The 27,996-nt window shown below is 40.8% G+C and overlaps 3 protein-coding genes across 3 annotated transcripts; 1 reads left to right on the top strand and 2 right to left on the bottom strand.

Annotated features, from left to right (window-relative positions):
• Positions 1-9: 9 nt before the first annotated feature.
• On the top strand, positions 10-27,953 carry LOC139944768 (tolloid-like protein 1). The gene is made up of 16 exons (XM_071941873.1): positions 10-976; positions 6,881-7,198; positions 8,057-8,171; positions 8,882-9,095; positions 9,723-9,909; positions 10,565-10,714; positions 13,302-13,508; positions 14,748-14,897; positions 15,338-15,553; positions 16,495-16,617; positions 17,379-17,504; positions 23,895-24,020; positions 24,478-24,616; positions 25,264-25,514; positions 26,277-26,478; positions 26,995-27,953. Exons 1-16 carry the CDS (start codon positions 715-717, stop codon positions 27,116-27,118), a joined length of 2,910 nt encoding a protein of 969 aa, XP_071797974.1. The 5' UTR covers positions 10-714; the 3' UTR covers positions 27,119-27,953.
• Positions 17,514-20,448, bottom strand: LOC139944771 (uncharacterized). Its single transcript, XM_071941875.1, has one exon. It carries the CDS (start codon positions 19,891-19,893, stop codon positions 18,037-18,039), a length of 1,857 nt encoding a protein of 618 aa, XP_071797976.1. The 5' UTR covers positions 19,894-20,448; the 3' UTR covers positions 17,514-18,036.
• LOC139944773 (uncharacterized) lies at positions 20,472-23,517 on the bottom strand. Its single transcript, XM_071941877.1, has 3 exons — positions 23,092-23,517; positions 21,453-21,698; positions 20,472-20,878 (listed from the first exon to the last, which is right to left on the bottom strand). Exons 2-3 carry the CDS (start codon positions 21,668-21,670, stop codon positions 20,791-20,793), a joined length of 306 nt encoding a protein of 101 aa, XP_071797978.1. The 5' UTR covers positions 21,671-21,698; positions 23,092-23,517; the 3' UTR covers positions 20,472-20,790.
• Positions 27,954-27,996: the final 43 nt, after the last annotated feature.

Below are 27,996 nucleotides of genomic sequence, written 5' to 3'. Positions count from 1 at the left end.
TAATTTTCGCTCAATCGTCACAAAACAGAAGCTGTGTTCAAGACGCACGCGAAAACAATGTCATTACTGTGGAGAGGGCGGATTCCATCATAATTCACCACGGGGTCCTAAATTGTTAATCCAATTGTATAAACAACAACCAAATGACACCGAATACGCAGCTAGCTCCATAAGGGCAGGTATATTCCACTTTTCTGTATGCACACAGGAAGTTATAGATTGATATTTGGACATTCCTAGCCAAGACTATAACGTGAATTGGAGGCGCGCCACTACGTTTGTGACGTGGGCTTCCCTTTATATCAGCATAAGAATAATCCGAGTTGAGCATTTCTGCGCAGCGTATCACTGAAAGGGGCAGGACTTCCCTACACTCGACATGCGGATTACCAAATCAGGCTCAGCCCTTAATCTTATGTCACTGCTGAGAGCCACGTTGTGAAAACTTAGTTTGAAAGTTTCAGTTGTGTCTATTAGGCTAGTTGGGCCACTTATGGACTTCTACCGTTATGGTTGAGATTTCCTCGGGGCAGTATTGAGCTGTCATCAGGCAGCATATGTCTCGGTCGAGTCGCTCTGACCCCACACCCCTTAATCGCTATTTCTGGGTCTCCCTATACGTTCTCTACAGTTGTCCACAACGACAAGCTTCATTCAGGACTTTTTTGGCAGAGTTTCAAGTCACGGAGAGTAGCGAAAGAAGCTTGAGACGAAATGCCATCACGACCTGCCTCCGAAGTTACTCCACGTGCGACAGCTGTTGTATTCTTGTTAACAGCGGCGTTCGCCCTGATACCGTGGGGTAGCTGTTATTCAACAGGTGTCGCGATCGGGTATTCACGGGCCGTGGAGGATTTACCGGGAGCGAGGGAGTTTGGTGATGGGGAGATTTGGCGATATGGACGGCGTAGGCTGCGGGACGAGGAGGGGGATGGTGGCGACGGGTGGTCGTCTGGTGTGACTTGTAGCGGGGACGGTAGGTGACAGGTGTAGGCTAGCCAGCTGTTGGTTCGGCTCGTAAAAAGTGCAAGTAACTATCTAAACTTAGACGGATATATATTTAGACATAAGAGGATAAAATAAATAAACACTAAACCATTTGATATCCACAGGGGTATCATGGTTCAAATAAAAATAAATAAAAAACATCTGGGCGGGGGGGTGACTACTACTGATAAAATAAACATTTTGATATTGAAGATAATGAGCAATATTGCACCTACATAGATCTTTGTCAAAAAAAAAAGAACAGCAGCAAATAACTTAAAGGAATTAACTCAAAACTGTTTCTGTGTTTTCCATTTATTTATACCTTTTGAGAAATACTCTGCTTTGGGGTCGAAAAAAGAGGAATTATTATCATGTTTGCGTTTTTCTTTGTTGAAGACACAACAAAAAAGAAATTATCTCTTCACGAAACAAAATTTAAGTAGGCTCCTTTATAGGGGTTTGTTTAATTTTGCTCGTATTGTTTTGCTCGAAAGAACTTAAAACCGGTGTATTAAAATCAACAACTCGTGACATTTCGCCGTATATGCATGTTTATACTTTAATAACCAAATGGATGTCAGATTTTCCATATTATTATTAAAAACATGCCACAACAACAATGGTATGTGATTAACTCCATAGGGCCTACTTCTTATACCATTATCAAATCTCCACACACAATGCATATAGAGCCAAAGCAATGTAAAGAGTCTGGCCCCGGACTCCCGTAGGGTAACCGAGGCTGCAATTAAATTCATCACATCTGGATTAAATCAAAGTATATTTCGAGGCTATATTTTGAACAATGAAGAATACAAATGAGGAAACAATTTCCCGTTTTTAAAGGCGCATCATATACGCCGAATGGTGTTCAACTTCATATGCACGTGGTGTATTTTGGACGCCATGTTTGAACTTGGACACCCACTACGTTTTCATTTAAAGGAACTAGACAACTTTGGTAATTATTACGAGCAAGGTCCTTACAGTGTATCCCAATATAACGTAACATATCTGTGAAAATTTTGGCTCAATTGGTCATCGAAGATTCAAGAGAATGAAGAAAGAGGAACACATATTGTTGCTCAAATTGGTGTGCTTTCAGATGCCTACAAAAAAAGGCCTCTGAACTGAAATCTTTTAATTGAGTGAGAAACTATACCTCTTTCTCAAAACCTCGTTACTTAAGAGGGAGCCGTTTCTCACATTGTTTTATACAACCAACATCTCTCCATTGCTCGTTACCAAGTAAGTTTTTCTGCCAACAACTGTTTTGAGTAAATACCATCAAAGGCCCCTAATGGCCAGTGCCTTTAAATGTATAAGTGCTGTCTATGAGCTATTTTGAACTGCTGACGTTCATCAAATTTGTTTTGGCGCACGTTATTTTGACAACCTATTTTGATAAGTTTGTTAAACATTCGTGAGAGCGTCTATCTTTTTAAAGGCAAACCTTTTGTGTTTAGAACCATTGATTGTTTTAATCCTGTGAAAATAAATGTAGATAAGTTATACACAATAAAACCAACCCGTGACCATTTCAAAAGGTGGTTTAGTAGCGAAACGTTTCTCATATTGAAATGTCTTGGATCTCTATCTCTAAAACCAATACTTAAAGCCATTATACACTTTCGGTACAGAAAAAAAAAGTTCACAGATATACAAATAATTTACAGGGTTTACAGAAGGTAATGGTGAAAGACTTCTCTTGAATTTTTGTTCCATGAAATGCTTTACTTTTTGAGAAAACATTAAAACAATATCAATTCTCGATAGCGAGAATTACGGATTTATTTTAAACACATGTCATGACACGGCGAAACGTGCGGAAACAAGAGTGGGTTTCCCCGTAATTTTCTCCCGACTCCGAATACCGATTGAGCCTAAATTTTCACAGGTTTGTTATTTTATATAATTATAAGTTGTGATACACGAAGTGTGGGCCTTGGATAATACTGTTTACCGAAAGTGTCCAATGGCTTTAAAGGTATTTGTTTCATAAAAGATACATTATCAACAGCTGCACTGGGGCCTCCATGTCCAAGCAAGTTTTATGATAAGTTTTGGAGTTTTGCCAAAGGGATATCCGCACCCAGAAAGACAGGAAGTCGATTAATTTCGATGATGCAAACTTTGATTTTAATGTCGTCTCTATAAAGCCCATGGTAGGCTATATGCCCGTTAACATTACCGTTCTGAAGAAGCATTGGGTTAAATTGCTATGAAAAAAAATGTGAGCTATCGGTGAAGTATTTATCGAAGAATTATTTCTTAGAATGCAGCGGACAAACCCAAGCGACTATTCGCTTGGGTTCGTCCGCTGCGGTGCGATGCGCATCATGCAATGATTTTTTTTTCACAATTCGCTAGAATTTTATACATTAATGGTGTTCACGCAACTGTCCGAAACGTCGCATGAAGGGGTTAAAGCCACAATTAAGCGCCATCAGAAGAAAAGAACCTGTTGGGGACATTCTATTCTTTTTTTAAGGCATTGGACACTATTGGTGCTAAATACTCAAAATAATTATTGGCATAAAACCTTACTTGGTAACGAGTAATGGGGAGAGATTGATAGTAAAAAACATTGTGAAAAACGGCTCCCTCTGAAGTAACGTAGTTTCCGAGAAAGAAGTAATTTTCCACGAATTTGATTTCGAGACCTCCGAATTAGATTTTGAGGTCTCGAAGTCAAGCATCTAAACGCACACAAATTTGTTTTTTCTTTCATAATAAATTATTATCTCGAAACTTCGACAACTAATTGTGCTCAAATTTTCACAGGTTTGTTATTTATAGTTTGTTATACGCATAAAAAATGTTGAGATACACCAAGTGAGATAGCCTTGCTCAAGGCAGTCGAATTATTCACTCCGAAAAAAGACCGCCGCTGTATAAAAACCCACCCGTATTCACTGTGCGTAAAACCCACCCGTATTCACTGTGCGTAACATCGCACGACACGATGCCCCCGTACACTATCCGCATGCGGAGGCCGTCAGGCCGACAGCCTTGTAGGGTCTGTGTTGAAGCCACTGACCTTATTACTATAATAAGCGAAGAGTTCCCACGGTCAGCTCATTACCATAATGCCCACGGACGCATGATAGGGTCCAAAGGTCGTGATAAGGGAAGTGCGTGATTGGACGTCAAAATGAATAATTCATTTGCCTCACATCCTGTGTTGTCTGATAGGTCTGACGAACGATATACATATTCATGAGCTGCATACTAGCATATCCTCGAGCCCCCCCCCCCCCAATTTCGTCCACTATTGGAATTTTTTCAATACAACACATTAAAACGGGAAGATACAGATCCGACAAGGCTGTCGGCCTGACGGCCTCCGCATGCGGTTAGTGGTGTACGAGTGCGATGACTTGTGTGAACAGTATTCGTGCGATGTGACAGTGTGTATACGGGTTGGTCATTCGGTGTGATCGCACACACCATGCACAGGGTATACGGCGGGTGGGTTTACAGCTGCGTCTTTTCGGAGCGAATAATGCGACTGCCTTGTGCAAGGCTACAAGTGAGAAGACTTGTCTCTGACAATTACCAATAGTGTCCAGTGTCTTTAACTGAATTGACCCACATTGGACACATTGGTGTTTGCTACTGAAGGATATTCACAATGATCAAGGTCATCAAAACAATCGGAATTCCGAATAGTTTGCATTCTTCGTTTTAAGTCCCTAAAATGTTGAGATAAACAAAATTAGTATTTTAATTCGATTCGTTGTATTTTGTGCGACGGACACTCCGGTTTGGCACGCTGTGGTTTAATTCTGAACTGATACCGTGAGGCCTATACTTTTAAAACTCCCGGGTCAGAATTGACCCGGATTTGGGTCCCAGGGGGTCAGAGCCATCTGGGTCTGTTTGACCCGGAATCCGTGTCAATGTGACCCATGATCCGTGTCATTGTAACCAGAAATATTTTTGTTAAAAGCGGGGATTTTGCCACGAATTCCGGTTCCTGACCCAGAAATGGGTCTGGCCCCCTGGGATTCGAATCCGGGTCAATTCTGACCCGGGATTATTCAGAGCGTCTCCTTATTGCAGAGTCAGTTTGGGATGCCAACATTTACAGTAGGGGTGGGGGTAGCACTGTGGACGTTTAGCAAGAAGATGGTTCTCTCTCCAAACGTTCTTTGTTTTAATTGTAGCTCTCACCATGGAGACCGAGGACAACAACAAACGGGGGGGGGGGGAACAAATGGAGAATTCTTCCTTGCTCCACAAGGAAGTTTTTGTGTAAAACGTTTATGGGAGGGTGTTATACACAGACAGAGAAAAGAAAAGTAAAAACTGTATGTGGGATACACACGTGAACCGGGACATCAAAAGAGATTCCCTGTTGCGGAAAGGTCCCCAGTTGGAGAGTGACCAAAATGTATGGGAACTTTTGCCAAGGAGAGATCATAGCTATTGGTTTATCAAACACATAAAGCTGTGGTATACACTTCAACAAAACAAAAACATGTCTGACCTGTAGATATTATACTGAAAAGTTGTAAAAAATGGACTTCACTCTGCGTTTACCTGGTCCCGTCTTCTTTTGTGCCATAAAAAGTTATGACTTTTAGAAACAACGTTTAGACTCGACGATTGAAACGAAAGTAAAAAATAAAAAAAAACGCATAACATTGTGTGTCAGTCGAAAACATGTTTTGGTGGTTTCATATAGATTAGTGTTCACACGCGACGGGGATGATTTTCTCTACGTCACACGTAGGCCCTTTTCGAAACCACGCGGCTTCGGCTTTGGATTCGGCTTCAGGCTCCGTTCTATAGTCTGAAGCCCCGAGCACGTACTCAAAGCACGCGCAAGTTTGTCAAAACAACCGCGGGGCCAAGCCAGCCTGAGCCGAATCTGGAGCCGAAGCCGTGGTTTCGAAAAGGACCGTGTCAAACGTCAAGACCTATATTGGTTTCGATTTATGCGAAATATGTTGGGATTTAAAACAATACCATGACTGTGTATTGTTTGCGAGTATAATTTAATCAGTTGGCAACAACATACGAGTCTATTTTTGTCGTCCTATGTTATTGCCGGTATTTAAGGTCACAGTGTCTATAGTTGATGTAGACGGGATTACTCCGTTTACGAGGATAGGCAAAAACAAAACAAAGAGCACAAAATCACATACAATGTTATTTTTTAGCCATCTTGATTGAAACTATAGAAATAAGCTTTTTAAAGTCTTCAATGTTTCCTTTAAAGGCAGTGGACACTATTGGTAATTACTCAAAATAATTATTAGCACAAAACCTTTCTTGGTGATGAGTAATGGGGAGATATTGGTGGTATAAAACATTGTGAGAAACGGCTCCCTCTGAAGTGCCATAGTTTTCGAGAAAGAAGTAATTTTCCACGAATTTGATTACGAGACCTCAGATTTAGAACTTGAGGTCTCGAAATCAACCATCTAAACGCACACAACTTCATGTGACAAGGGTGTTTTTTTCTTTCATGTTTATCTCGCAAGTTCCATGACCGATTGAGCTCAAATTTTCACAGGTTTGATATTTTATGCATATGTTGAGATACACCAACTGTGAAGGCTAGTCTTTGACAATTACCAATAGTGTCCACTGCCTTTAAAAGTAAAGGTCTGTGTGACAATGTGACTCACAATTGCTATACATGTAAAAATGACACTTGTACTTGTAGGTCGAATTCAAGGGCAGATTTATCTTTCCCCAAGAGTATTAAAGGCAGTAGACACTATTGGTAATTACTCAAAATAAAACCTTACTTGGTAATGAGTATTTTGTTGTAGGCCAGACCCTTAACACAAAACATGACGCCGAACACTTAACGCAACTCGAAACTACTTCAAATAAGTTATTACTACATTTTATTTGATATTTTTTCCCCATATAGCCGTCTATCAAAGAGACATACTGATTGACGGTTGGACTTCAGACGACCCCCACCCACACACGGGAACTGGGGGTGTTCACAGCACCAGGGGATCCCCGTCACAAAGTCACGAATCACCCCGCAAAAAACGCCGTGCTCAACACGGTGACCAACGGAGACACTACTACAGGAGCAAGAAAGCGTCAAGGGTCGAGTTGTCTCGCAGCGCCCACCATGACTTCGAGGAAAGGTCGCGGATGAGGCGCGGTGCCACAGCCGTGGAATCTAACCTGTGGCCTGGTGCTATCATACCGTATGAAATAGACGCTAAATGTGACGGTAAGACCATAGTGTGGGCGAGAAATAAATCTGCAAACAATTATTGAAAGTATTAGTTCTGTAATTTCTAGGCCTATCATTTTTGTTTTGAAGCAATTTTCCAATTGCTTAGGCTACATTGTAGGCGTGGGTGCACAGCAACACTCATGGGAACACAAATACACTTGTCCGATGAACAAGAGACACATCCTCATAAAGTTACTCTTTGCAGGTCTTGTATTCGACAAACTCAAACACTTTTTTTCACAATTGACAGAGCGATTATTATTTTACATAATTATTATAAATAACATTGAGAAGTCTCCCGAAATCCGAAAATCTACTCCGCGGTAAGTAGTGGAATACATATCCAGACAGTTCTCTGCAGAAATTAGTCCCTTTTCGAAACCTCTGCAGAACATGGTCCCTTTTCGAAACCTCGGCTTCGGCTATTGATTCGGCTTCAGGCTCCGTCCTTTTATCTAAAGCCCTGTGCACGTGCGCAAAGCACGCGCAATAATCAAAACAACCGCGAAGCTAGCCTAAGCCGAATCTGCAGCCGAAGCCATGGTTTTGAAAAGGGCCATAATATACCTGGCTGCCAAGTAGATACACATAACGGTGTTACCGCAAACCAAAGTATATGTATTGATACCTCACCATGCAATGCCTCGAATCCCATACATTTAGAGATAACATCAGTGGTTTTCAAGCTGTCGTTCATAAAAATGGACACGAACAATTAATATGTGATTGTGATTGTGGTTTTGCAAATAAACTATGTTATAAGCCATATAGCTAAATATTGAATGCATTTTGTTTCTGTGTTGTAGAGATTGTTAAGTCTTATTATGTTGAACCCATTTGAATTTACTTTAGAGGATACCAAGAACCTTGTCATACGGAGCATGCGCCATTGGGAGGAGCACACGTGTCTTCGGTTCATACCAAGAGCCAATCAAACTGCCTATGTGCTATTCTACTTTTCTGGAGGGTGCGTATAATATAACGTGATGTATTAAGCTTTGACCTGATCCAATTATACGGCCTCGCTTACAGCTAAGGCTACTTATGAGCATTACTGTTGAAGCCAACAAAGCCGTAGTCAAGCGAGTGTTTTATACGTATAGATCGTGGGTCGAGTGTGTCATGGGTAATGTCCGAATTGGTGGCCACTATACGGCTATACGGCTACGGCTTAGCAGTCCTTAGCAATACAGTTAGCAACAGCCATAGCCGTAGGGGCCTATCTGTGGCCGTCCAATCGAAAATAGGGCCTTCATATGGCATTAATGCAATACACAATCAGACAGTCAGGAAACCAAACAAAATGAAACCACACCAAATATGTTGTTGCGCATGTTCATGCGCCCTTTTGCTTTTTCTACAAACGTAACCCGCAGAGTCTACGGGCAGCGATTTCCCAGGGCATAATCTGATCCACAGTCTAACAAGTAACTACTATGGAACTAAATTTTGTGTAAAGCCCAGTTCATGCGAATGCGATACGAATTTTTACGTCACAAAATAGCAACGAACAATTTTCAACAGATGAGTTATGCTCAACTCCTGCAAAATGTTCGCTGCGAACAGAATTGTGACGTCAAAATTTGCTTCACACTCGCAGGAGATTATGACCCGGGCTTAAAGATGGCAGAATTTCAAACCATCCTTTTTTTTAAACCATGGTTTTTAATCTTTAAGATGCTGCTCACACGTTGGACGATCGGGCTCCAGACAGAAAGTCTACCTCGGACCTGGCTGTAATAGATTCCGCACCATCATCCACGAGATTGGGCATGTGGTCGGCTTCTGGCACGAGCAGAGCCGGCCGGACCGGGACGAGTTCGTCACCGTGTACGAGGGCAATATCTCCCCGGGAGATCTTTCAAACTTCTACCGGTACGACACTGCCAAGGTAACGTCCATTTAGCCATGAAACTCAGGTGGTACCTGACTGGGTTCGAATCCTTCGTGGGCTCGAATGCAATTTGAGTATAATGCCTGTGTTTTTTCCCCTGACAGAACTCGGGAAAGTTCAGTGAGTATACAGTGCCATCACATTATTAGTGTAAGGGTAAAAACAAATTAATTCAGGTGAAACTTGTTTAAAACTGTTATGGATAGCGTTTGCTAAGTAGCAAGTTTTCTCCCTTTAACAATGGCTCGCTTGCCAAATGGCAGTTAAAACGCACAAGGAGTAGTCAGAATTCTGTCAAACTATAGTCATCTTGCTAATTTATTGTTGAAGTCCAACTGTTTACATGTAAATCACTTTATTAGTTTAAACCCCCATGCTAAAGATATTGAAGGAAACCTTTAAACAATCATATTCCAGTGAAAACCCTTCCGGACCAGTGAAATGACAAGCTAAATGTCTCAAGAATGTAATACGGGCAAACCCTGGTAGAATGTCTTCCTAAAAGTAATTTGCTGCCTTGACAAAAGGCTAAGAGCTCCACCAACCTTTGTGAGCGTCAGTCAATTAAACTTCACAAGTAACCAATTATGCCCAAGTAAAACCAAACTCTTCATCAAAATTCAGATCAACTCACTTGATCAGCCCTATGACTATGACTCCGTGATGCACTACGGGCAGCACTCCTTCAGTCGGAACTTCAGAAAGACACTTATCCCAAAGACCGAGTGGGCTTCAATCGGACAGCAACGAGGGCTGAGTGTGGGTGACATCCTACAGGCTAATCTGCTCTATCGATGCACCAACGTAGGGAGTAAGTAAACAGGACTGAAGATCTATAATAATATTCTCATGTGTAAGCTCATTTTTATAAAATAAGAGGGAAACGAAACACAACATCAACCATCCAAATCTCTCGCCAATATAATACTTTGCTGTTCAAGTTTTCATGCGCACCCTTACTCTGCAAAGCAGATGGGTTCATCACCAGAGTAGATTTTCTAATCCAACACTTTTTACTCGCACTACCAATCTGTACATATTTCCGCAGTCGATTCTTTGACTCGTGTGCAACATCACAGTGAGGCTTTACTTTTCAAGAAGGAAGGAAGGGTGAACTTCTTTTTACTGCACAGTGCAATAGCAGTCAATCCTCGATATATAATTGCATCCTTACGATGACCTGAGCAAACTAGTCGAAACGTTGAGACCAATTAAGAACTCAGTATTCGATCCACAAAAAGTAGTAGTAGTAGTAGTTAGGTAGTATGCAGTATACCCGGCCGATTTCCTAGCCCCGCCCGATTTCGTAGCCCCGCCCAGGTAGTACTTGAATAAGCAAGACAGCTCATTTCCGAACTTGTATACGATGGTCTCCCGAATTCTAAAAATCGACTCTGCGGCACAGCATTATTAAATTAAATAACATTCTTTCTTATTGGCTTCGGACTTATTGTTTTTCTTTACAGCATGTGGTGGAACCATTTTCAAATCCTTCGGGCAAATGACGTCACCCCACTACCCAGAACCCTTTGTGCCAAACACGACATGTGATTGGTCAATTTCTGTCGGTGAGGGCTTCGCGCTGAAATTAACTTTCGTGGATATTGATCTAGAACGTAAGTATTAATAAATTTTTTTATTGATAACAAATTGCTTTGCTCCCCCCCCTCTTTCTCATCATAACTCTCCTTTTGGGGTTTGGTAGAGGTTACAAAGGAAATGAGTCGGTAAACATTTGGATCAACATTGTAGAGTGTCATGGCCGAGTGGTTAAGAGCATCGAATTCAAGTTCTGGTGCGTTTTCACCGGAGTGTGGGTTCGAATCCCGGTCGTGACACTTGTGTCCTTGAGCAAGATACTTTACTATAATTGCTTCTCTTCACCCAGGGGAATAAATGGGTACCTGCGAGGGTAGAGGTTGATATTGTGAATGAAAAAGCCTTTGGAGCGATATAAACTGTTGCCCAGGTTGTATACTCCTAAGGGAGCTGAGAAACATTAAAATGGGATGTTATTGGCCCTATGACCAGGGCACTAATGTAAAGCGCTTAGAGAATTAATTGTTAGTTATTAGGCGCTATATAAATCGAAAGTTATTATTATTATTATTATTATTATTATTATTATTATTATTATTATTAAAAGAATTATATTTACAGGTACCTTTTAGCGCAAAGATTTGCTGTCAAACTTCTAAACTGGAAAGACGAGCATTCGAACTACTGGTATACCCACAATAACAGCTGGTATCCAGCTGCGATAGAGTTTGACAACTTCCCATGTATACGCAATTGTTGATGTTTACAATATACATGTACAATTGCATAATGTATCAGACCTCTGTACTATTATAAATGATTTATTGATGACACAGATGGGAAAAACACAAGTCAGGTATTTTGACTTCCTCCTTACATAAGTACTCAACAGTCCAACCGCAAAAAAGCTTCAGTAAACTTGCATCAAAGAGTGTAAAACATTATTTTTATGTTTGTCATGTGTTAGAAAACAGACATACACACTTGAAAGTATTGACAATAAATCTGTCTAGTTTGGGGGAAGTTCCGTCAACAAGTTACCATGACGAAGTTGTTTTGAGCGGAAGTTGATCCGTCGGCCCTCGTGCCGATTTTAAACCAAGTGAACTTTTAAAGGCACTGGACACTGTTGGTAATTACTCAAAATAATTGTTCGCATAACAATTTACTTTGTAACGAGCAATGGAGAGCTGTTGATAGTATAAAACATTGTGTGAAAGGGCTCCCTCTGAAGTTACCTAATTGTTTTAGAAAGGGGTAATTTCTCACTCAAATGATAAAGGACTTAAGCTGAAACCTTTTATAAATATAATGCATCTGAAAGAACACAAATTAGTGCAAAAAGGGTGTTTTTTCTTTCATTATTTTTTGCAACTTCGATATGACCAGTTGAGTCAAAATGTTCACAGATTTGTTATTTTATGCATATGTTTGGATACACCAAGTGAACTGGTCTTTGACAATTATCAAAGGTGTACAGGGCTCGATTTCACAAAGCAATACAATATTTATCGCCAGATTAATTGTCAGCATTACAATAATGATTTGTGTTTATGACATCACTTTTACTTCAACTACGATTGATTTAAAGTTAAGAGCAGTCTTAGCTCTTTTTCACATCGGCTGCTATGCCTTTAATGTGGTTTAACATGTTCTAAATGCAAAGTCATACCCACCCCCAAAGTATCGAAAGTTTCACTTCACTCTACGGGATAATATTTCCCCTGAGTGCTACTTGAAAGTTCAGGGGCTGAAATTGGAGAAGGAATTGACAGTTTTATCACCACTGAAGAGAACGAATACATAAGGGTCAGACGGCTGGGTCAGACGATTTCTGAAAGGGTCGACCCTGGGCCGTGACAGGAAATAAAACAAACCGATCAAAGCATCATTACAGCAGACAATACATTTATATGGCATTTTCGAAAGGAGATAGCTTTTCAACCTTTCGCTTGTTGATGTATAAATATTGGGTCTATCAAAATATTCCTCGTAGATTGACAAACACTCAAACTATACTTGTGCAGGGACAAACTACAAAGTTTAACAGCCTTCAGCCTTATGAACGAGTTAGGTATACTCTGGTTTATGTTTATAACTCAAGTTGATTTTAGTTAAGACATGGAGATCTCGGTTTATGTTGAACATTAACAGTTTTCAATCCGAGTTGAAAGAAAACGAGATTAGGATGGAGTTTATACCACATCGGTAAAACATTTCGGGTTTGGTAGACTGTATAAGGTTTCGTCACCAGATGTTTTGTGATAGAAGTTTCCTTGACGAATTAGGAATCCGTACATGGGCAGGGCAGGGCTCCTTGACAAATTAGGAATCCGTATATGGGCAGGGCAGGGCTCCATGACGAATTAGGAATCCGTACATGGGCAGGGCAGGGTAAAAGAGTCTTACATCATGCAAGGAGTGCCTGGCTTTAATAGTCCCTTTTCGAAACTACGGCTTGGGCTTAAGAGCTCCGGCTTTGGCTCCTTCAATTATTTTGAAAAGGTGCGCTTTTGGTAGGGGGCTTTAACAGGCGGATAGAGTCTAAGCAGAGACTTAGCCAGAACCCTCGGTTTCGAAAAGGCCATAGTCTCTTCCCTTTTGGTAAAAGTGTACATTTTTGTTGTTACTGAAGTTATCACAAAGTATCTCTGTGTTTAACAGCTGACAAGGATGGACAGTGTCCCGGAGACTACATTGAGGTGCGCGACGGCCTGGGCGAGCTAGGCCGTCTAATCGGCAGATATTGCGGCGGCATCTTACCGACACCTATCACGCTGGACTCGGGCCGGGTGTGGCTTCGTTTCCGGGCACGTACCAGTCCAGTGTTCCAGTCCAGAGCTGGTTTTACGGCCAAGTTCCATTCGGTGTGTAAGTGCATCAAGGACTTACTTTGTGTCATTCAATGATTTTTGTATAATTAAAAAAATGTATTGCAGCTCTAAAAACTGACATATCTATGGCGATGTCTGTGCGGCCCAGCCCCCCCCCCCCCAAAAAAAAAAGAAGAAGAAGAAGAATAACAACAACAACAACAACAACAACAACAAAGTAGCAATTAGACAACACTTGGTCAGGGAAAGCAAAACCCACTCATTAATTGTTTCTGCTGTAAAATTGCGACAAAATCAACCACAGCAAAGAGCAAATCAAAATAAAGTTTAACTTTTCAGAAGAGTGGTCTATAAAATTAGCATCGGCCTATGTTAACAAAACAAATTGTGAAAACAAATAACCATTGGGAAAAAATTATTATTTAAAACAATATTTGGTGCTTTATTTTCACGTTTTGTACTTTGTTGAATGTATCACAGAAGAACGTTTTCATAATTTATTCAACATCCATAATAAGCAACAATCTCCAAAGAAAATATTGCTCCAAATTAATTCAAATTAATGACTTGTCGGATCATAAAAGAATGAAACAGTATAAATTGTTCACAACCTGAAAAAGCATTTCACAACAAAAACCCGATTTTGGGGGTAACATCTGGTTTTTCAACACACACTGATACCTCTTCCCCATGGTATTGATTTGTTATTGCCTAAATTTTCTGGGATGTTGTAAAAAAAAAAACCCAGTTGTATAAGGGAATCAGTTTTGGGAATATCCAGACCCACAATGTTATTTCAACTAATAAAAAAGACCTTGTCACCTGTTCAGGGAAAGTGAATAGTCGCAGTCATGCAGGTCTTGTGTCACTCGAGGGAAACGGTAATGGATTGTTTTTATGCCGTCTGTGCTGTAGGTCTAACATTGATAATATGTGACTATGCGAGAGTCCAAGACAGGTGACGAGAACTTACGAGATTATGGACCATACGAAACTATAGTCTTGATTGGTGGCCTTGTGTAATTTCAGGCCTAGGGTCAATTTCACAAAGAGTTAGGACTATAGTTCTTACTAAGGACTCTGGTCCTATGAGATACTAAAAACGTGTGGCAAGTCAATTAGGACGAGTCTCGAGATAAGACTAGTCTTAAGTCTTTCTGAAAATCCACCCCAGGTCTCACTAATCACTAATTACTTGGCATTTCATAATAAAATTTACAATGATGTTTTCGGACATTCTAGAACTTATATGACATTATCTCTATTTTTTTTAAAGCTTTTGACGAGCGACTGACGGCGAGCAGTGGGGTGCTGAAGAGCAAGAACTACCCCGACGGCTTCCCGTCAAATACAGACAGCGTCTGGCAAATCACGGTGGAACTCGGCTACATGATCAATTTAAGAATTATCGAGTTACGAATCCCAGGTAAAACATCAGCACAAACATGCTTCAAAATTGCGTGGTTTCCTTTTACTTGGTGAACTAACACGGTCGGCCATTTTGTGGAGTCAAAAATTTGACTCCACAAGTTGAGTAACAAATTTGACTCCACAAGTTGGAGTGCCGTAATAGTTCATCGAAAACCGTGCCATTTTGAGGAATATTTTGTGTTTTTTTAAACGTCTTTCTAACCAAAGCATTTCAAAACAAGTCGTTTCAAACACTTTTCGTAGACCAACTCGCCCGATCAAAGGCAACGTGTCCCTTTAACATGGGTTGAAGGAATTTGATTCAAGGAGGACGCTTTCAGACTAAATTTCTACAACATTCGACATAATGGCGGGCATAATGTCGAGGAGGAAAAAATCTCCTACAATGTTTTTTCTCCGCAGTTATTTTTTATTTTCAATATCCTCTTATTGCAGTTGCTTCAGAAACCGGTTGTTATGGTGATTACCTCAACATCATTGAGGGCGACACCAGCCAATCACCTTTGATAACCAAGCTATGTCACTCACAGAGCAATGTGGGCGTGGTTTCTGCCGGCGAGAGTTTGCGGATTGAGTTACATTCGGGTAACCCCGAGAGGCGTGGCGACGTGGATCAGCCAACCAGATTCCATGCTCACTATTCACAAAGAGGTATACTTTAGACCACTTTATACGCCTGTTCATGTTTGTACATTGCCAGAACAGCAAATGGCCGTCGGTACAAACTTTGTTGGGCGCCATTTTGAAATGTTGCATTATCTGCGAGTAATGAAACACTTTGTGCACAATAAACAAAGTTTCACCTTTTTCACTCTCTAAAAAAGAAGTGTCCACCAGTTTTGTGAAATTTTGCTGTGTAAAAACTCCTGCTGGGTACAATGTGTAAAATTTTTGTCAACATTTGGTTATGACTATTTTGGTTGTACTCTTCACTTGTGTGAAATTTACTACACAAGGAAAAGGTAAAATTGAGTAGGAATCAATAGCCTAACACCAAGGTTCAAACCACTGGAGAAGTGAGTAAACACAATACTTGCTTTTGCACAACAAGTGTTAATAAGTAAGCTCCACATAGAAGTATTTGTGACAACAATGCAGAATGGAGCTTTTCTCATCACACGAACATGTTCTCAGCAAAGTAGTATATTTACTTAAAGGCACAGGACACTTTTGGTAATTGTCAAAGACCAGTCTTCTCACTTGGTGTATCTCAACATTTTTATGTATAAAATAACACATGTGTGAAAATTTGAGCTCGATTGGTCATCGGAGTTGCGAGATAATTATGAAAGAAAAAAACACCCTTGCCACACGAAGTGTGCTTTCAGATTCTTGAATTTCAAGACCTCAAATTCTAAACTTGAGGTCTCGAAATCAAATTCGTGGAAAAATTACTTCTTTCTCGAAAACTACGTCACTTCAGAGGGAGCCGTTTTTCACAATGCTTTATACTATCAACCTCTCCCCATTACTTGTTACCAAGTGAGGTTCTATGCTAATAATTATTCTGAGTAATTACCAATAGTGTCCAGTGCCTTTAACAGATTTGGTTTTACCAGATTATGAACACGTCTCGCTGCTTTTCTCTACAGATATTAACGAATGCCAGAGGAATAGTGGAGACTGTGAGCAAGCCTGCCTTAACATGATCGGTAGCTACGTATGTGGTTGCCAATATGGCTACGTACTGGCAGCTAACTACAGAAATTGCATAGGTATTTGGTGTAAACATCTTGTATTTTCAATAAAACAATATTATTGTTGTTTTTCGTATAATTTTTGTATACAATAGTTTTAATGCAATGTTTAATCCAGTGTACACGATTAAAGAGCAAACGAAATGTCGAATGAAATTTTGTGATCTACTCATTTTCCAAAAGATAAAGTGCTCATGATAGTGAGGCAAAAATTACAAGTCTCCAATCTCACGTATAAGTTGTAAATAACCATTGCATACGACACCCTTTGGGGACAACATCCCAAACATCCGATGACTTTTCCAGTGAGAAAAAGTGGTCTGTACATAATATTGTTCGGCCGGGATATTTTGGTTCATTCCTAACTTGTAATGATATTCAATCAAAATGGACTTGAGTTTGACATTTTAACTTGCGATTTTGTTCTTCTTGTGAAAAAAAACACCAATTGGTTATTGTAATCTAATGACGTAACGTTTCAAATTTTGATGAAAAGTACACTCTAAAAATATATTAGTCAAAATAACACTATGTGGTCATATTAGACATGATTTCGATGTATAGTCAAAATCATGTCTCATATTTTGACTAATAAGTGTTGTTTTGACTAATATTTTTGTTATAGTGCAGAATTACCTTAAACATCACCGTACACAAAATAATGAAACGACCTATTTTTCCCAGAATGATGTCAACGGATGTGGTTTTTAAAGTTTACTTTCCTCAGATGTTAGTCATCATTGGTAAATAATTCTTATTTGGGTTTGAATTGAATGCAGACATCGACGAGTGTTTAGACAACAATGGCGGATGTTCAGATATCTGTGTGAACACTGAGGGCGCGCACTACTGCACATGCTCAGACGGCTTTCTTCTTGCTCCAGACAACGCTACTCATTGCATAGGTAACTAATTTATTCATGATTGATATTTAGATCTTTACCAAACTGATTGAGGGTGAGCGTCACGAATCTTAAAAAATTGAAAAGTTGTTTTGATGCAGTGTTAACGCACTGGTCACAGACCAGCATTGACACTTGGTGTATCCCAACATCAGCATAAAAATAATCAATCTGTGAAAATTTGGACTAGAGAAAAAACACCCTTGTCGCACTAATTGTGTGCTTTCGTGTGCACTATAAAGGCTTCAGGCCTGAAGTCTTTTAATGGTTGAGTGAGAAATTACCTCGTTCTCAAAAATTACGTACTTACTTCAGAGGGACCTATTTCTCACAATGTTTTGTACTGTATCAACAGCTCCCCATTGCTCCTTACCAAGTACCTTTTTATTCTTAAAAAAAATTTCAATCGTTACCATTATCCATACCATTAACCATTAAGCAGGGCCGGTAGGACAAAACTAAATAAGTTTGTTTTTATCCCCGATGTAAATGTTTTCATCCACTAAACTCAATTTTGACAAAAGAAGCGGGAACTTTACTCTGCCTGATGCGAATCAGCATGCACCGTTGCTATGGCAACTCTAAACGCGCGGTCATTCTCGTGCAGACGATCGTTCATGGTGTGCCAACTCGTCCCCATCAGCACCAAAAGCTTGTGGACCTCGTCATCGGTGACGTAGACTGGATCGATCTGCGCATGATCCACACACTCCTGATTATCCTGGTCGAACTTGAGCAGAACTTCGAGCGACGGCACGGTAAGCCCGATTCGATCGAACACTGCGTCACGTGCACGGACGATGTCGTCATTACTCACGTGGTGTCTCCTTTCACTTCCGGAGTGATGCTTCTTCCCCTTTGACCCTTTCTTGACCTCTTTGGTGACCCGAGAGTGCAAGAGTTCGAGAAAGCGGTGCACGTAAGTGGCGAGCACATTCCGGAGGCAACAGTGTGGTCCGCGTGAGGCACGACGCCCTCTATGTTTGAACTGTACATTAGCACACTTGTTTCGTTTTCCAGATTTGTTTCTTCGACGAGCATGTGAACTTTGGCTAGCTGATACATTTCGAGATCTACTTTCTTGGCTGTGACACGGTTCGAAAATACCACTTGCTTCGTCCGCGTTGTATTCATCCGCGGTCAGTGTTGTTGACGAAGTTAGATCCGGACTGTCTGGTACCTGACCGTCACACTGCTGTGAATCAATGGTAACTTCAGCTGAACGTACTCCATTCTGTGATGAACGATTGACATCATCTCGTCTACGATCTGATTGGTTTTCGTCAGCATTCCCGGCTGGTGATTGGCTTTCATTATGACACAAATGCTGATCAGTTTGTTCGCTGCAAGTCTCTGCCCTCAAGTTAACTGTTGATTCTACAAGATCCTCGCAATTTTCACTGGAATGACGTTTGATAATCTCCTGTACGTAACTATCAAAGGCTGCATACTCCTCGTTTTCAACATCTACATTTGCGGATGTACTTTTAGAGAGATGTTCCTCCTTTCTTGTCTCCTGTACTCGTTCCACTCCTTCTTCTTCATGTGAGAACCGAGCTTCAAGCAAACAGTCGTCTGCCAAGTTGTCTATCTTTGTACTTGAAGAGACCTCCCTCCTGAAATCAGTAAAATCTTGAGCCATGTCAAGAAGCTGCTGTTCAGCCTCCGACACACACCTCGAACACTCGCTCGACCCCGCGGGAACCTCCGTAGGCTCGTTTACGTTGCAGATTACACCGATCGAAACGAGGTTGTTCTCCTGGTGGATCAAACTACCCGAGTTATCGATACTTTGAATCGGAGACTGTTCCCGGTTACACGTAGTCGATTCTTTGCTATTTTCACAGCCATTGGTATTTGGTGGTGTCGACTCCTCTGGTTGCGATTCTGCATTTATTCGAATAGTTACACCGTGTGTGTTTGTTCTGTTTGATACCGGTGACGACAAGTCCTCTTGATTTTGAACAAAATCAGCAGAATTCGGAATTATTTGTTCCTGATCGGTCCGCAGTGAATCCGGCCTCAGTGAGTTTCTGGTCGATACGTTGATGTTGCAATCATATTCCAGTTGGTCTTCAACCGTTTCATTATCACCATTATCAAAAGTGCTGTTCAGTTCGGCTGACATCTCCGTAATTTCTCTGTCTATCCGCGAGAAGTCATCGCGGAGGGTTCTGACCCGATCCTCGGCGGACTCGCAGCGTCGTATCTGCCCGTCCAGCAGGCCATCGAAGTCCCTCACACGGCGACGTAGTGCGTCGATTCCGGAGTCCACACGGTCTAGACGGAACTCAACGTCCGAGTAGAGACCGGGGATGAAGACTTGCTGGCGGGGAGGAAGGTGGGGAAGAGACGGTGAGGCTAGGCCTGACGGCATGACGTCCTGGCCCATAACTGAGATGAAGTACACGGTTACAGAAATCCACTCTTCAGCTTGCTGTACGAAGTCCACCTTTTTTTACACGAAAATAGTCGTAAAACAAAATCACCTTCTCTGATTGTAAACGGCAGCCAGTTGATGTTATGCGTTTGTTCGAAGAGCGCGTTTTGCTCGCGCTACGCAAAGATCACGCGTAAAGACGGTTTTGCATTCTGTCTGCTGCCAGTATAAATCCACGTTTGTGTTGGGCGGAGAGGTTGTTTTGGCTATCGTGTGAGAAAACATTTCCCTAAATAATTGGTAAAAGGATCATCAGTTTAGCAGATATACCATGATAAATGCTCATTATGTCTTCGTGTTTGGGTATATCGCCACTGCGTGCACACATTACTGAATTATGAATGACCTTATAATAACGAACGTGTATGAGAGCGAGCTCACAGTCAGCCAGCTACCGGACATCACCGGCAACTCGCCGGGGAATGCCATGATATTCCAGTCGTCATAACCCGCTCACCAGTTGCATCACTTCCGGGGAATATTGTTCGTATAACAACGGTACCACCTGCTCGGTATTTCCTGATGCGGATTTTAAAATGATGATTATCAAAATTTATTCTCATTTTCTTTTGTGCCGCGGGAGTGGTCTGAGGCAATTATTCATTTCTATTTAAATATTCGAAAATGTTTAAAAGGGTTTTTGGTACTTTTTGTACGACAAAAAATACAAACGTACACAGTTTTACATTAAAATTACACGATTTATAGACAACGATGGTAGACATAAAAAAGCTCTCCCTTTCATTACTTGGTGATGTGCTGTATAGTGACAAAAATAGTTATAAAAAAAATATTTGACACCAATGTTTCAAAATATACCTTTATATTTACAAATTATTCATCAAGAGTCTACCATGACCCTCTCATTGGACCAAACTGCTGCGAGAGACGCCTCTCAAGTACAATAGCATTAGCTTCATCGTCTTGGTTCATCTTCCTATGTGTATAAGGAGGAGAAGGAAGTTGGATTATAGATTATCTCGTGGCTTGCTATCTGATCGATGTTGTACACTCTAAATGCTATAGGGTCAGAATATACCCGGATTTCGGGTAAGGGGCCCGACCCATTTATGGTTATATAAGGCTGACCCGTGAAGTGTGTGTTTTTAATGTAATTTTATCTTGGGTTTTTCATCAGATCAAAGTGACCCATTTTGGGGGTCATTTCTTTTACACAGATTCCCGGGGCATAGTGACCCGGGAAGGGGCAATTATTTTTTAAGGGTTTACTGCGTCGTTTAGGAAAAGTGAAAATGGAGCGGGCAGGACACAAAGCCCCAGAAAAATTGACCGTTAGTGCTCAGTAATCAATGACTGGATGCCATATTGGGCGGAAACAATAAAAATAGAGTGCACCAAGATGGAGAGATGAGCTGAAACAATACTGTGGGAAAGTCAATTTGTATCAACGAGCCCAAAATATAAAATTTGGAGATATCATTGTTTATAGATTTAGGCCAGAGCCGATCCGGATCGAACATCCGAAAGAAAGACTTATAAGCTAAAAGTACCTGAGATTTTCGAGATCTTTTCTGGTCTCGGAAACCGCTTGTGAAATAGAGGCGAAGAAGGCTCGCGCGTGTCGGAGTCTTTTCCTTCGCTTCGCCAAGAAGTTCTCCTCCTCGTCGAGAGCTTTTTGGAACGAGGCGTACTCCCCGATGACCAATTCCATTTTCTCCATTGCTGCCTTGAAGCGGGACTCCGTGGCGTCCCATTCGACCCTTGACATGATGATGATGATGATGATGATGACGTCACTAACGAATATTTTGCGAAAAATCGAAATCACTCGTTATAGTGTATTTGAAACAGTGGATAATGCTTTATTTTTACACAAATTTAAAACAGCCTAAATTATTTCAAAGAGTTTAGGACCGTCATTGATGACGTATGCCTACATGAAACAGTCGGGTTCCCAGATTCACAATATCAATTCTTTACATTATCTGAAGACTACGTCACTAACGAATATTTTGCGAAAAATCGAAATCACTCGTTATAGTGTATTTGAAACAGTGGATAATGCTTTATTTTTACACAAATTTAAAACAGCCTAAATTATTTCGAAGAGTTTAGGACCGTCATTGATGACGTATGCCTACATGAAACAGTCGGGTTCCCAGATTCACAATATCAATTCTTTACATTATCTGAAGACTATGGATCTCTATTGTTGTTGTTATTGATGTTACTGCTGCGGCTGCTGATGTTGTACTTGTTCGCCAAGTATTAAAGGCAGTAGACATTATTGGTAATAACTCAAAATAATTATTAGCATAAAACCTTTCTTGATTACGAGTAATGGGGAGAGGTTGACAGCTCCCTCTGAAGTGACGTAGTTTTCGAGAAAGAAATAATTTTCTACGAATTTGATTTCGAGACCTCAGATTTAGAATTTGAGGTCTCGAATTCAAGCATCTGAAAGCGTACAACTTCGCGTGACAAGGGTTATTTTTTCGTTCATTATATCTCGCAACTTCGACGACCGATTGAGCTCAAATTTTAACTGGTTTGTTATTTTATGCATATGTTGAGATACACCAAGTGAGAAGACTGGTCTTTGACAATTATTTCCAATAGTGTCCAGTTTCTTTAAAGGCAGTGGACACTATTGGTAATGACTCAAAATAATTATTGCCATAAAACCTTTCTTGGTGACGAGTAATGGGGAGAGGTTGATGGCATAAAACATTGTGTGAAACGGCTCCCTCTGAAGTGCCATAGTTTTCGAGAAAGAAGTAATTTTCCTAGAATTTGATTTCGAGACCTCAGATTTAGAACTTGAGGTCTCGAAATCAACCATCTAAACGCACACAACTTCGTGTGACAAGGGTTATTTTTCTGTCATCATTATCTCGCAACTTCGATGACCGATTGAGCTCAAATTTTCACAGGTTTGTTATTTTATGCATATGTTGAGATACACCAAGTGAGAAGACTAGTCTTTGACTATTACGAACAGTGTCCACTGCCTTTAAGTCAAAGCACGTTTATTGTTTGTAATTATACAAACTAGTTATTATACGGGACGGTTTGACAGTGGAATTAGGCAAACCGTGATGTTACAGGTGCGCTTCAATCTAAAAGAGATTTTGTTTTAAATATCATTGAAGTTCGTACATCCAATCGCTAGGAGGTTGTTCGCCTTACCTTCAAAACTATAGTTATTCTTGTCTCGACGTCATTATGATGTCATTATCAAATGCTCTTGTTCATTGAAGAAAATGTAGGCCTACTGTTTGCGACTGCCTCTCTTTCCCAAAACAAAGTGTATGCAACTTATTTTAAAGACAGAAAACGCCTGGTCGTCCTTTATCCTTTCTTTGGTGAAGAAGTGAGTTTGAATGCCGTATCACTGTTCTCGTTGTAAGGTTGTTATACTGAGTTCAAATTACTTGTAGAGTGTCGATTCGATCAACAAATCCGGAATTCAAAGTTCTGTAAACTTGCTTGTTTGTTAACAGTGTAACCTAATCATTCAAAGGAAGGTTTTGCGTTCAAGTTGTTCGTGTTTATTTGATACTGATCGTTGTTGTATCAAATAAAATAAACAAAGCATCAGTTCTGAGTTCATTGTTATCAAGTGACGTAAACAGAGCGAGTATGTAAGGTCATTGTTTAAGGGCAGCCTTTTGTGACGTAACTGAATCTGCGCACGCACTTCTCAGTCACGCGCCTTTTAAAAAGCAACGATCTTGTATCTCATTGGTTAAATCGATGGCTTTGAATACGCCTCTCTTAATGCAAGAAGTACGTCACAATGCTAACCCATAACGAGGCCATGGGCGCAGCTAGCCGGCCACTACAAGTGGTGGCGGACGTGCGCCCATAGCCTCATTTTGGGCAAGGATTATGACGTCATGCATAATATTAAGAGAGACGAATAATGACCCCGCTTCTAAACATTTCAAACGCAGTAATTTAGTTTACTTTTATGACATTATTATTTTCAGATAAGAATGAGTGTGACGACTGGGAGCGTAACGATTGCGAACAGCACTGTTATAACACAATCGGAGAGTACGCATGCGCCTGCAAGCCGGGTTTCATCTTAGCTCCGAATGGGCGGAACTGCGTAGGTAGGTCTTTACAACACCGATGTCAATCAAACAAAAACTGATTTGGTAATTACTCAAAATAACTGTTGACATAAAAACTTTCTTGGTAATTTCGAGCAGTGGGTTGTTGACTAAAACTTTGTGAGAAACGGCTCCCTCTGAAGATATCATAGTTTTTTAGAAAGAGGTAACTTCTCACTCAAATATAAAAACACTTAAGGCCTGAAGACTTTTATTGTGCAACACGTGTGTTTTTTCTTTCATTGTTCTCTTGCAGTTTTGATGACCATTTGAATCCAAATTTTATGTCATTTTATGCATATACCAAGTGAGAATACTGTTGACAATACCAAAGGTGTCCGTTGTATTGAAATCCCCTTGATTTGTCATCGATGTTCAACTCATCAATAATTTACGTATAGTTGATATTACTTTATACATCACAAAATGTAGAAAATATAATCCTGTGAGATTGCAGGTATCAAGAACTGTGGAGGAGAGTACGGAGGCTATGAAGGGACGTTTGTTTCTCCAGAGGGACCACCGATTAACTTCAATAGCACTCTGGACTGCGTATGGAGGATTCAGGTTGACCCAGCGTTCACGGTCTCTCTCAGGTACCGTAGATGGCTGTGTGTTGAAGGTTACACGTTTCGACGCCCTTAGCTGACACACCTAGTGTATTTTCATATTCCTAACTCTAACCCTTACCCTATCGTGTAAATAATTACCAGGGGGCTGTCTGAACGTAGGGGTGACGGACTATAGAGTAATAGCGTGTTGCAAACAATTTTACCAACCAAATAATGACCTATACTTTGTTATGGTCATTATACAAACAATATTTCAGCGCCCAGAAACCCTGTGTTAAGCATTATATAAACGCATGTTATTGTTATTATTATCATGGAATAAATGCAAAAAATACTTATTACAATGGCCTGACGTTTCAACCCTAGAATTTGTGACGTCACTAAATTCGTATCGCATTCGCATGAAGTACACTGCAAAAACTGGGGTGTTGAACTGATTCTCGATATCTGTATGTGATAACGCCGACCCAGTGTTAATTTCACCAACGATAATAATGGAGATAAATAACACCTTTGTTTGTGTTGCCACATATAGATACCAGGAAGAATCAGTTTAACACACCCCCGTTTTTGCAGTGTATGAACCGGGCTTAAGACGGGCTTTAAGGTGAAGCACCAAAAAGGTGACCTATCACGCCTACGGCAGCCATTTTGTTTCTCCCCCTCCCCAGGATTAATCTATTGCAATGGACAAACAACGATCCCTGTGAAGACTACATTGATTTCAACGAGGGCCAGGTGCCAATGGGAGTTCACGTGCAAATCTGCAACAAGGACGAAGCACCACACGATTTCCAGACTAACTCGCACACAGTGTGGATGCACTATCGCTCTGTCTGGCCGCATGGGGGCGCCTTCCAGGTGGAATATTTCACGCGGGAAAGGGAAAACAACAATGTGGAGTGTGGTGGTGTGCTTCACGGTACGACTAAATAATAATTCTCAAATCATACAGTACAAAAGGCAAAAAATAAACAATCAAGAAAAAATACTTTTTAAAAAGTCTCAGAGCTTTTTAAAGTAAGGGACAACTATTCTTTGACTCTGCTCAACTTAATAATGGGGAGTCCCTATGGCCGTCCAGTTATTCCCCTTCCAAGTCAAAACACCCCTACACTGTGTCTAAATTTTCCAAAAGTCCGAGCATTAATCTCAATTTCATTGTTTTAGTATTTAGGGCCTATGTCTTCAACAACCCCAGTAAATTAATGTAAAGCAAGACAAATTTTCAAAAGAACAACATTATCTACCTGTGTCAGGTAAATACACACATGGTGTCTGATCATCACCGCAAACCAAACAAAATTAATTATGTGTGATACCTCACCATGTGAAGGCTGAGTTAAACTATTGGTAGAAGTTTACTTTTACGTTCAAATAATAATTGAGTCCATATTCATTTTGGTTTTACTTAACCAGTTCTATGATTCGAGCCCACAACCTTTGTTTAAAGAGCAGTGTCTTGCCAATTATGGCCCTTTTCGAAACCACGGCTTTGGCTTTGCATTCGGCTTGCTTGAGGCTCCATTCTCTCGTCTGAAACCCTTGGCGCGTATACGCAAAGCACGCGCTATTGTCAAAACAACCGCGGGCCAAGCTAGCCTGAGCCGAATCATATAAGCCAAATCCAGTCGTTTCGAAAGGGCCTGTGATTCCAATATTCGATTCTATTTGTTTCTAACAGCTGGTTCGAGTGGCATAATAGAATCGCCCGGTTATCCGTTTGCTTACCCGAATGACGTCAACTGCTTGTGGCAAATTACTGGACAGAACATCCGGTTGCAATTCGAGTCCTTCGAACTTGAGAAAGAGGACAGATGCTCGTACGACTACTTGGATATCCAAGATGGCGACGATAATGAACCAAGAGCTAGGCATATAGGGAGGTAAAAACTTATCACAAATCAAAATGCTCTAGTTATGGATCCAAGGGGCCCGCAAATTTATCAACATTGTGTCAAAGGGTGATATTAATTATACATAAGAGAGGATGGTGAAGACATTCTTAAAATCACTTTACATGCCACGAAGAGAAAAAAAAACATAAGCTTGAGTCTGTTTTGCGCTTGACTGCTAAGATACATCTATCGCTGTCTGAAATGTAGCACAGGGGTATAAAAACAAAAATTGTAGCCTTTTGTCAACGCCTTCGTTGCTTGGGCAGCTTCGTAGAGCTGCGTTCCCAAGCGACTGGAAGTGGAGACCACGCACGCGAGTCAAGATTATAAAGTGGCAAGGCCACAATAATTGATGCGTGGTCTTCCTTCAAGTGGCTGCTAGGGATCGCGGCTCTACGAAGCTGCCCAAGCCAACACAGGTTTGACTAAGGGCTCACACCCAAACTGTGTGGTGCAATGTTTGACTAAATTGAACAACCGTGATTTTGTTTTTGCCCAACGCAGGTTTTGCGGCAATAGAATTCCACCGAACGAAGTGACGTCATCTACCGGGGATATTTTCATCAAATTCCAGTCGGATGCATCTGTTCGAGAAGCAGGCTTCAGGGTTATGTTCGAAGTGAATTAAAACAAACAATGTCCACAGTAAATGGATGCCTGTCGTCAAAGGGATGAGGCTACCGGCGGCTGGTTCCAGGCTCCTCTAAATCTTCAAGTCAAGCTTTTTAACCTGCACCATAGTGTTGTTGGATTTTGTCAAGTTTTTGTGCAAATGGAAGACTTTTGGACGATAGAGGGCAGCAGACTTACCGGGTTAATCCCATTCTTTATAACTCAATGGTAAATCCATTGTTCTCAGAATTATGCGCATGTTCAGAACTACGTATAAACAACGTAAATTTACCCGGTAGGTCTGATGCCACCTAGCGTTGGATAGTCTCCTATTGTCCCCCATTTTTATTAATTTTATTTCTCCACTTGCACCTTCGGTTGTGACGACGCCACGCTGCACCATCCCAGTATTATAGCCACATTTTGTGCTGCAGCAGACTGGGGATCACCTTACTCAAGACAAGACTCAAGATGGAGTGAAGATGCCCCCATTATTAAGCTTTCTCTCTTGAAGACGAGCAGAGTATACTGTTCGAAAGGTCGAGACAGACCAAACTGGCTCTTTTCAGAGCCAACACTCATTCAAAAGAGATTTTATCACATGGTAGTACCCGCAAGTTTTATTATTACAGTTTATTCTTACGCCCTGGTTGTTGTTAGAAATAAAAAGATTAGATCATCCTTCTTTGTTAGTTTTGCAGTTAAAATAAAGCAAAGTGGTTTGCCAGATAATACTTCCCAATGCCATTAAAAATTCCATTAAGCCATAATGTTGTTGACTTACTCGTTATTGTTTTGATGAGTCTGATTAAAAGTTAGGCCTATTACCGTTTTGATTGTTTTGGAAATTTATTTAAGAAAAATAGTCCTCACAGAGAAAAGAACAAACAAAAT

This window comes from Asterias amurensis, chromosome 12, assembly GCF_032118995.1.
Source record: "Asterias amurensis chromosome 12, ASM3211899v1".
Classification (NCBI taxonomy): domain Eukaryota; kingdom Metazoa; phylum Echinodermata; class Asteroidea; order Forcipulatida; family Asteriidae; genus Asterias; species Asterias amurensis.
Note: the sequence above shows the minus strand (reverse complement) of the source record. Positions and strands in the feature narration are given on the sequence as shown.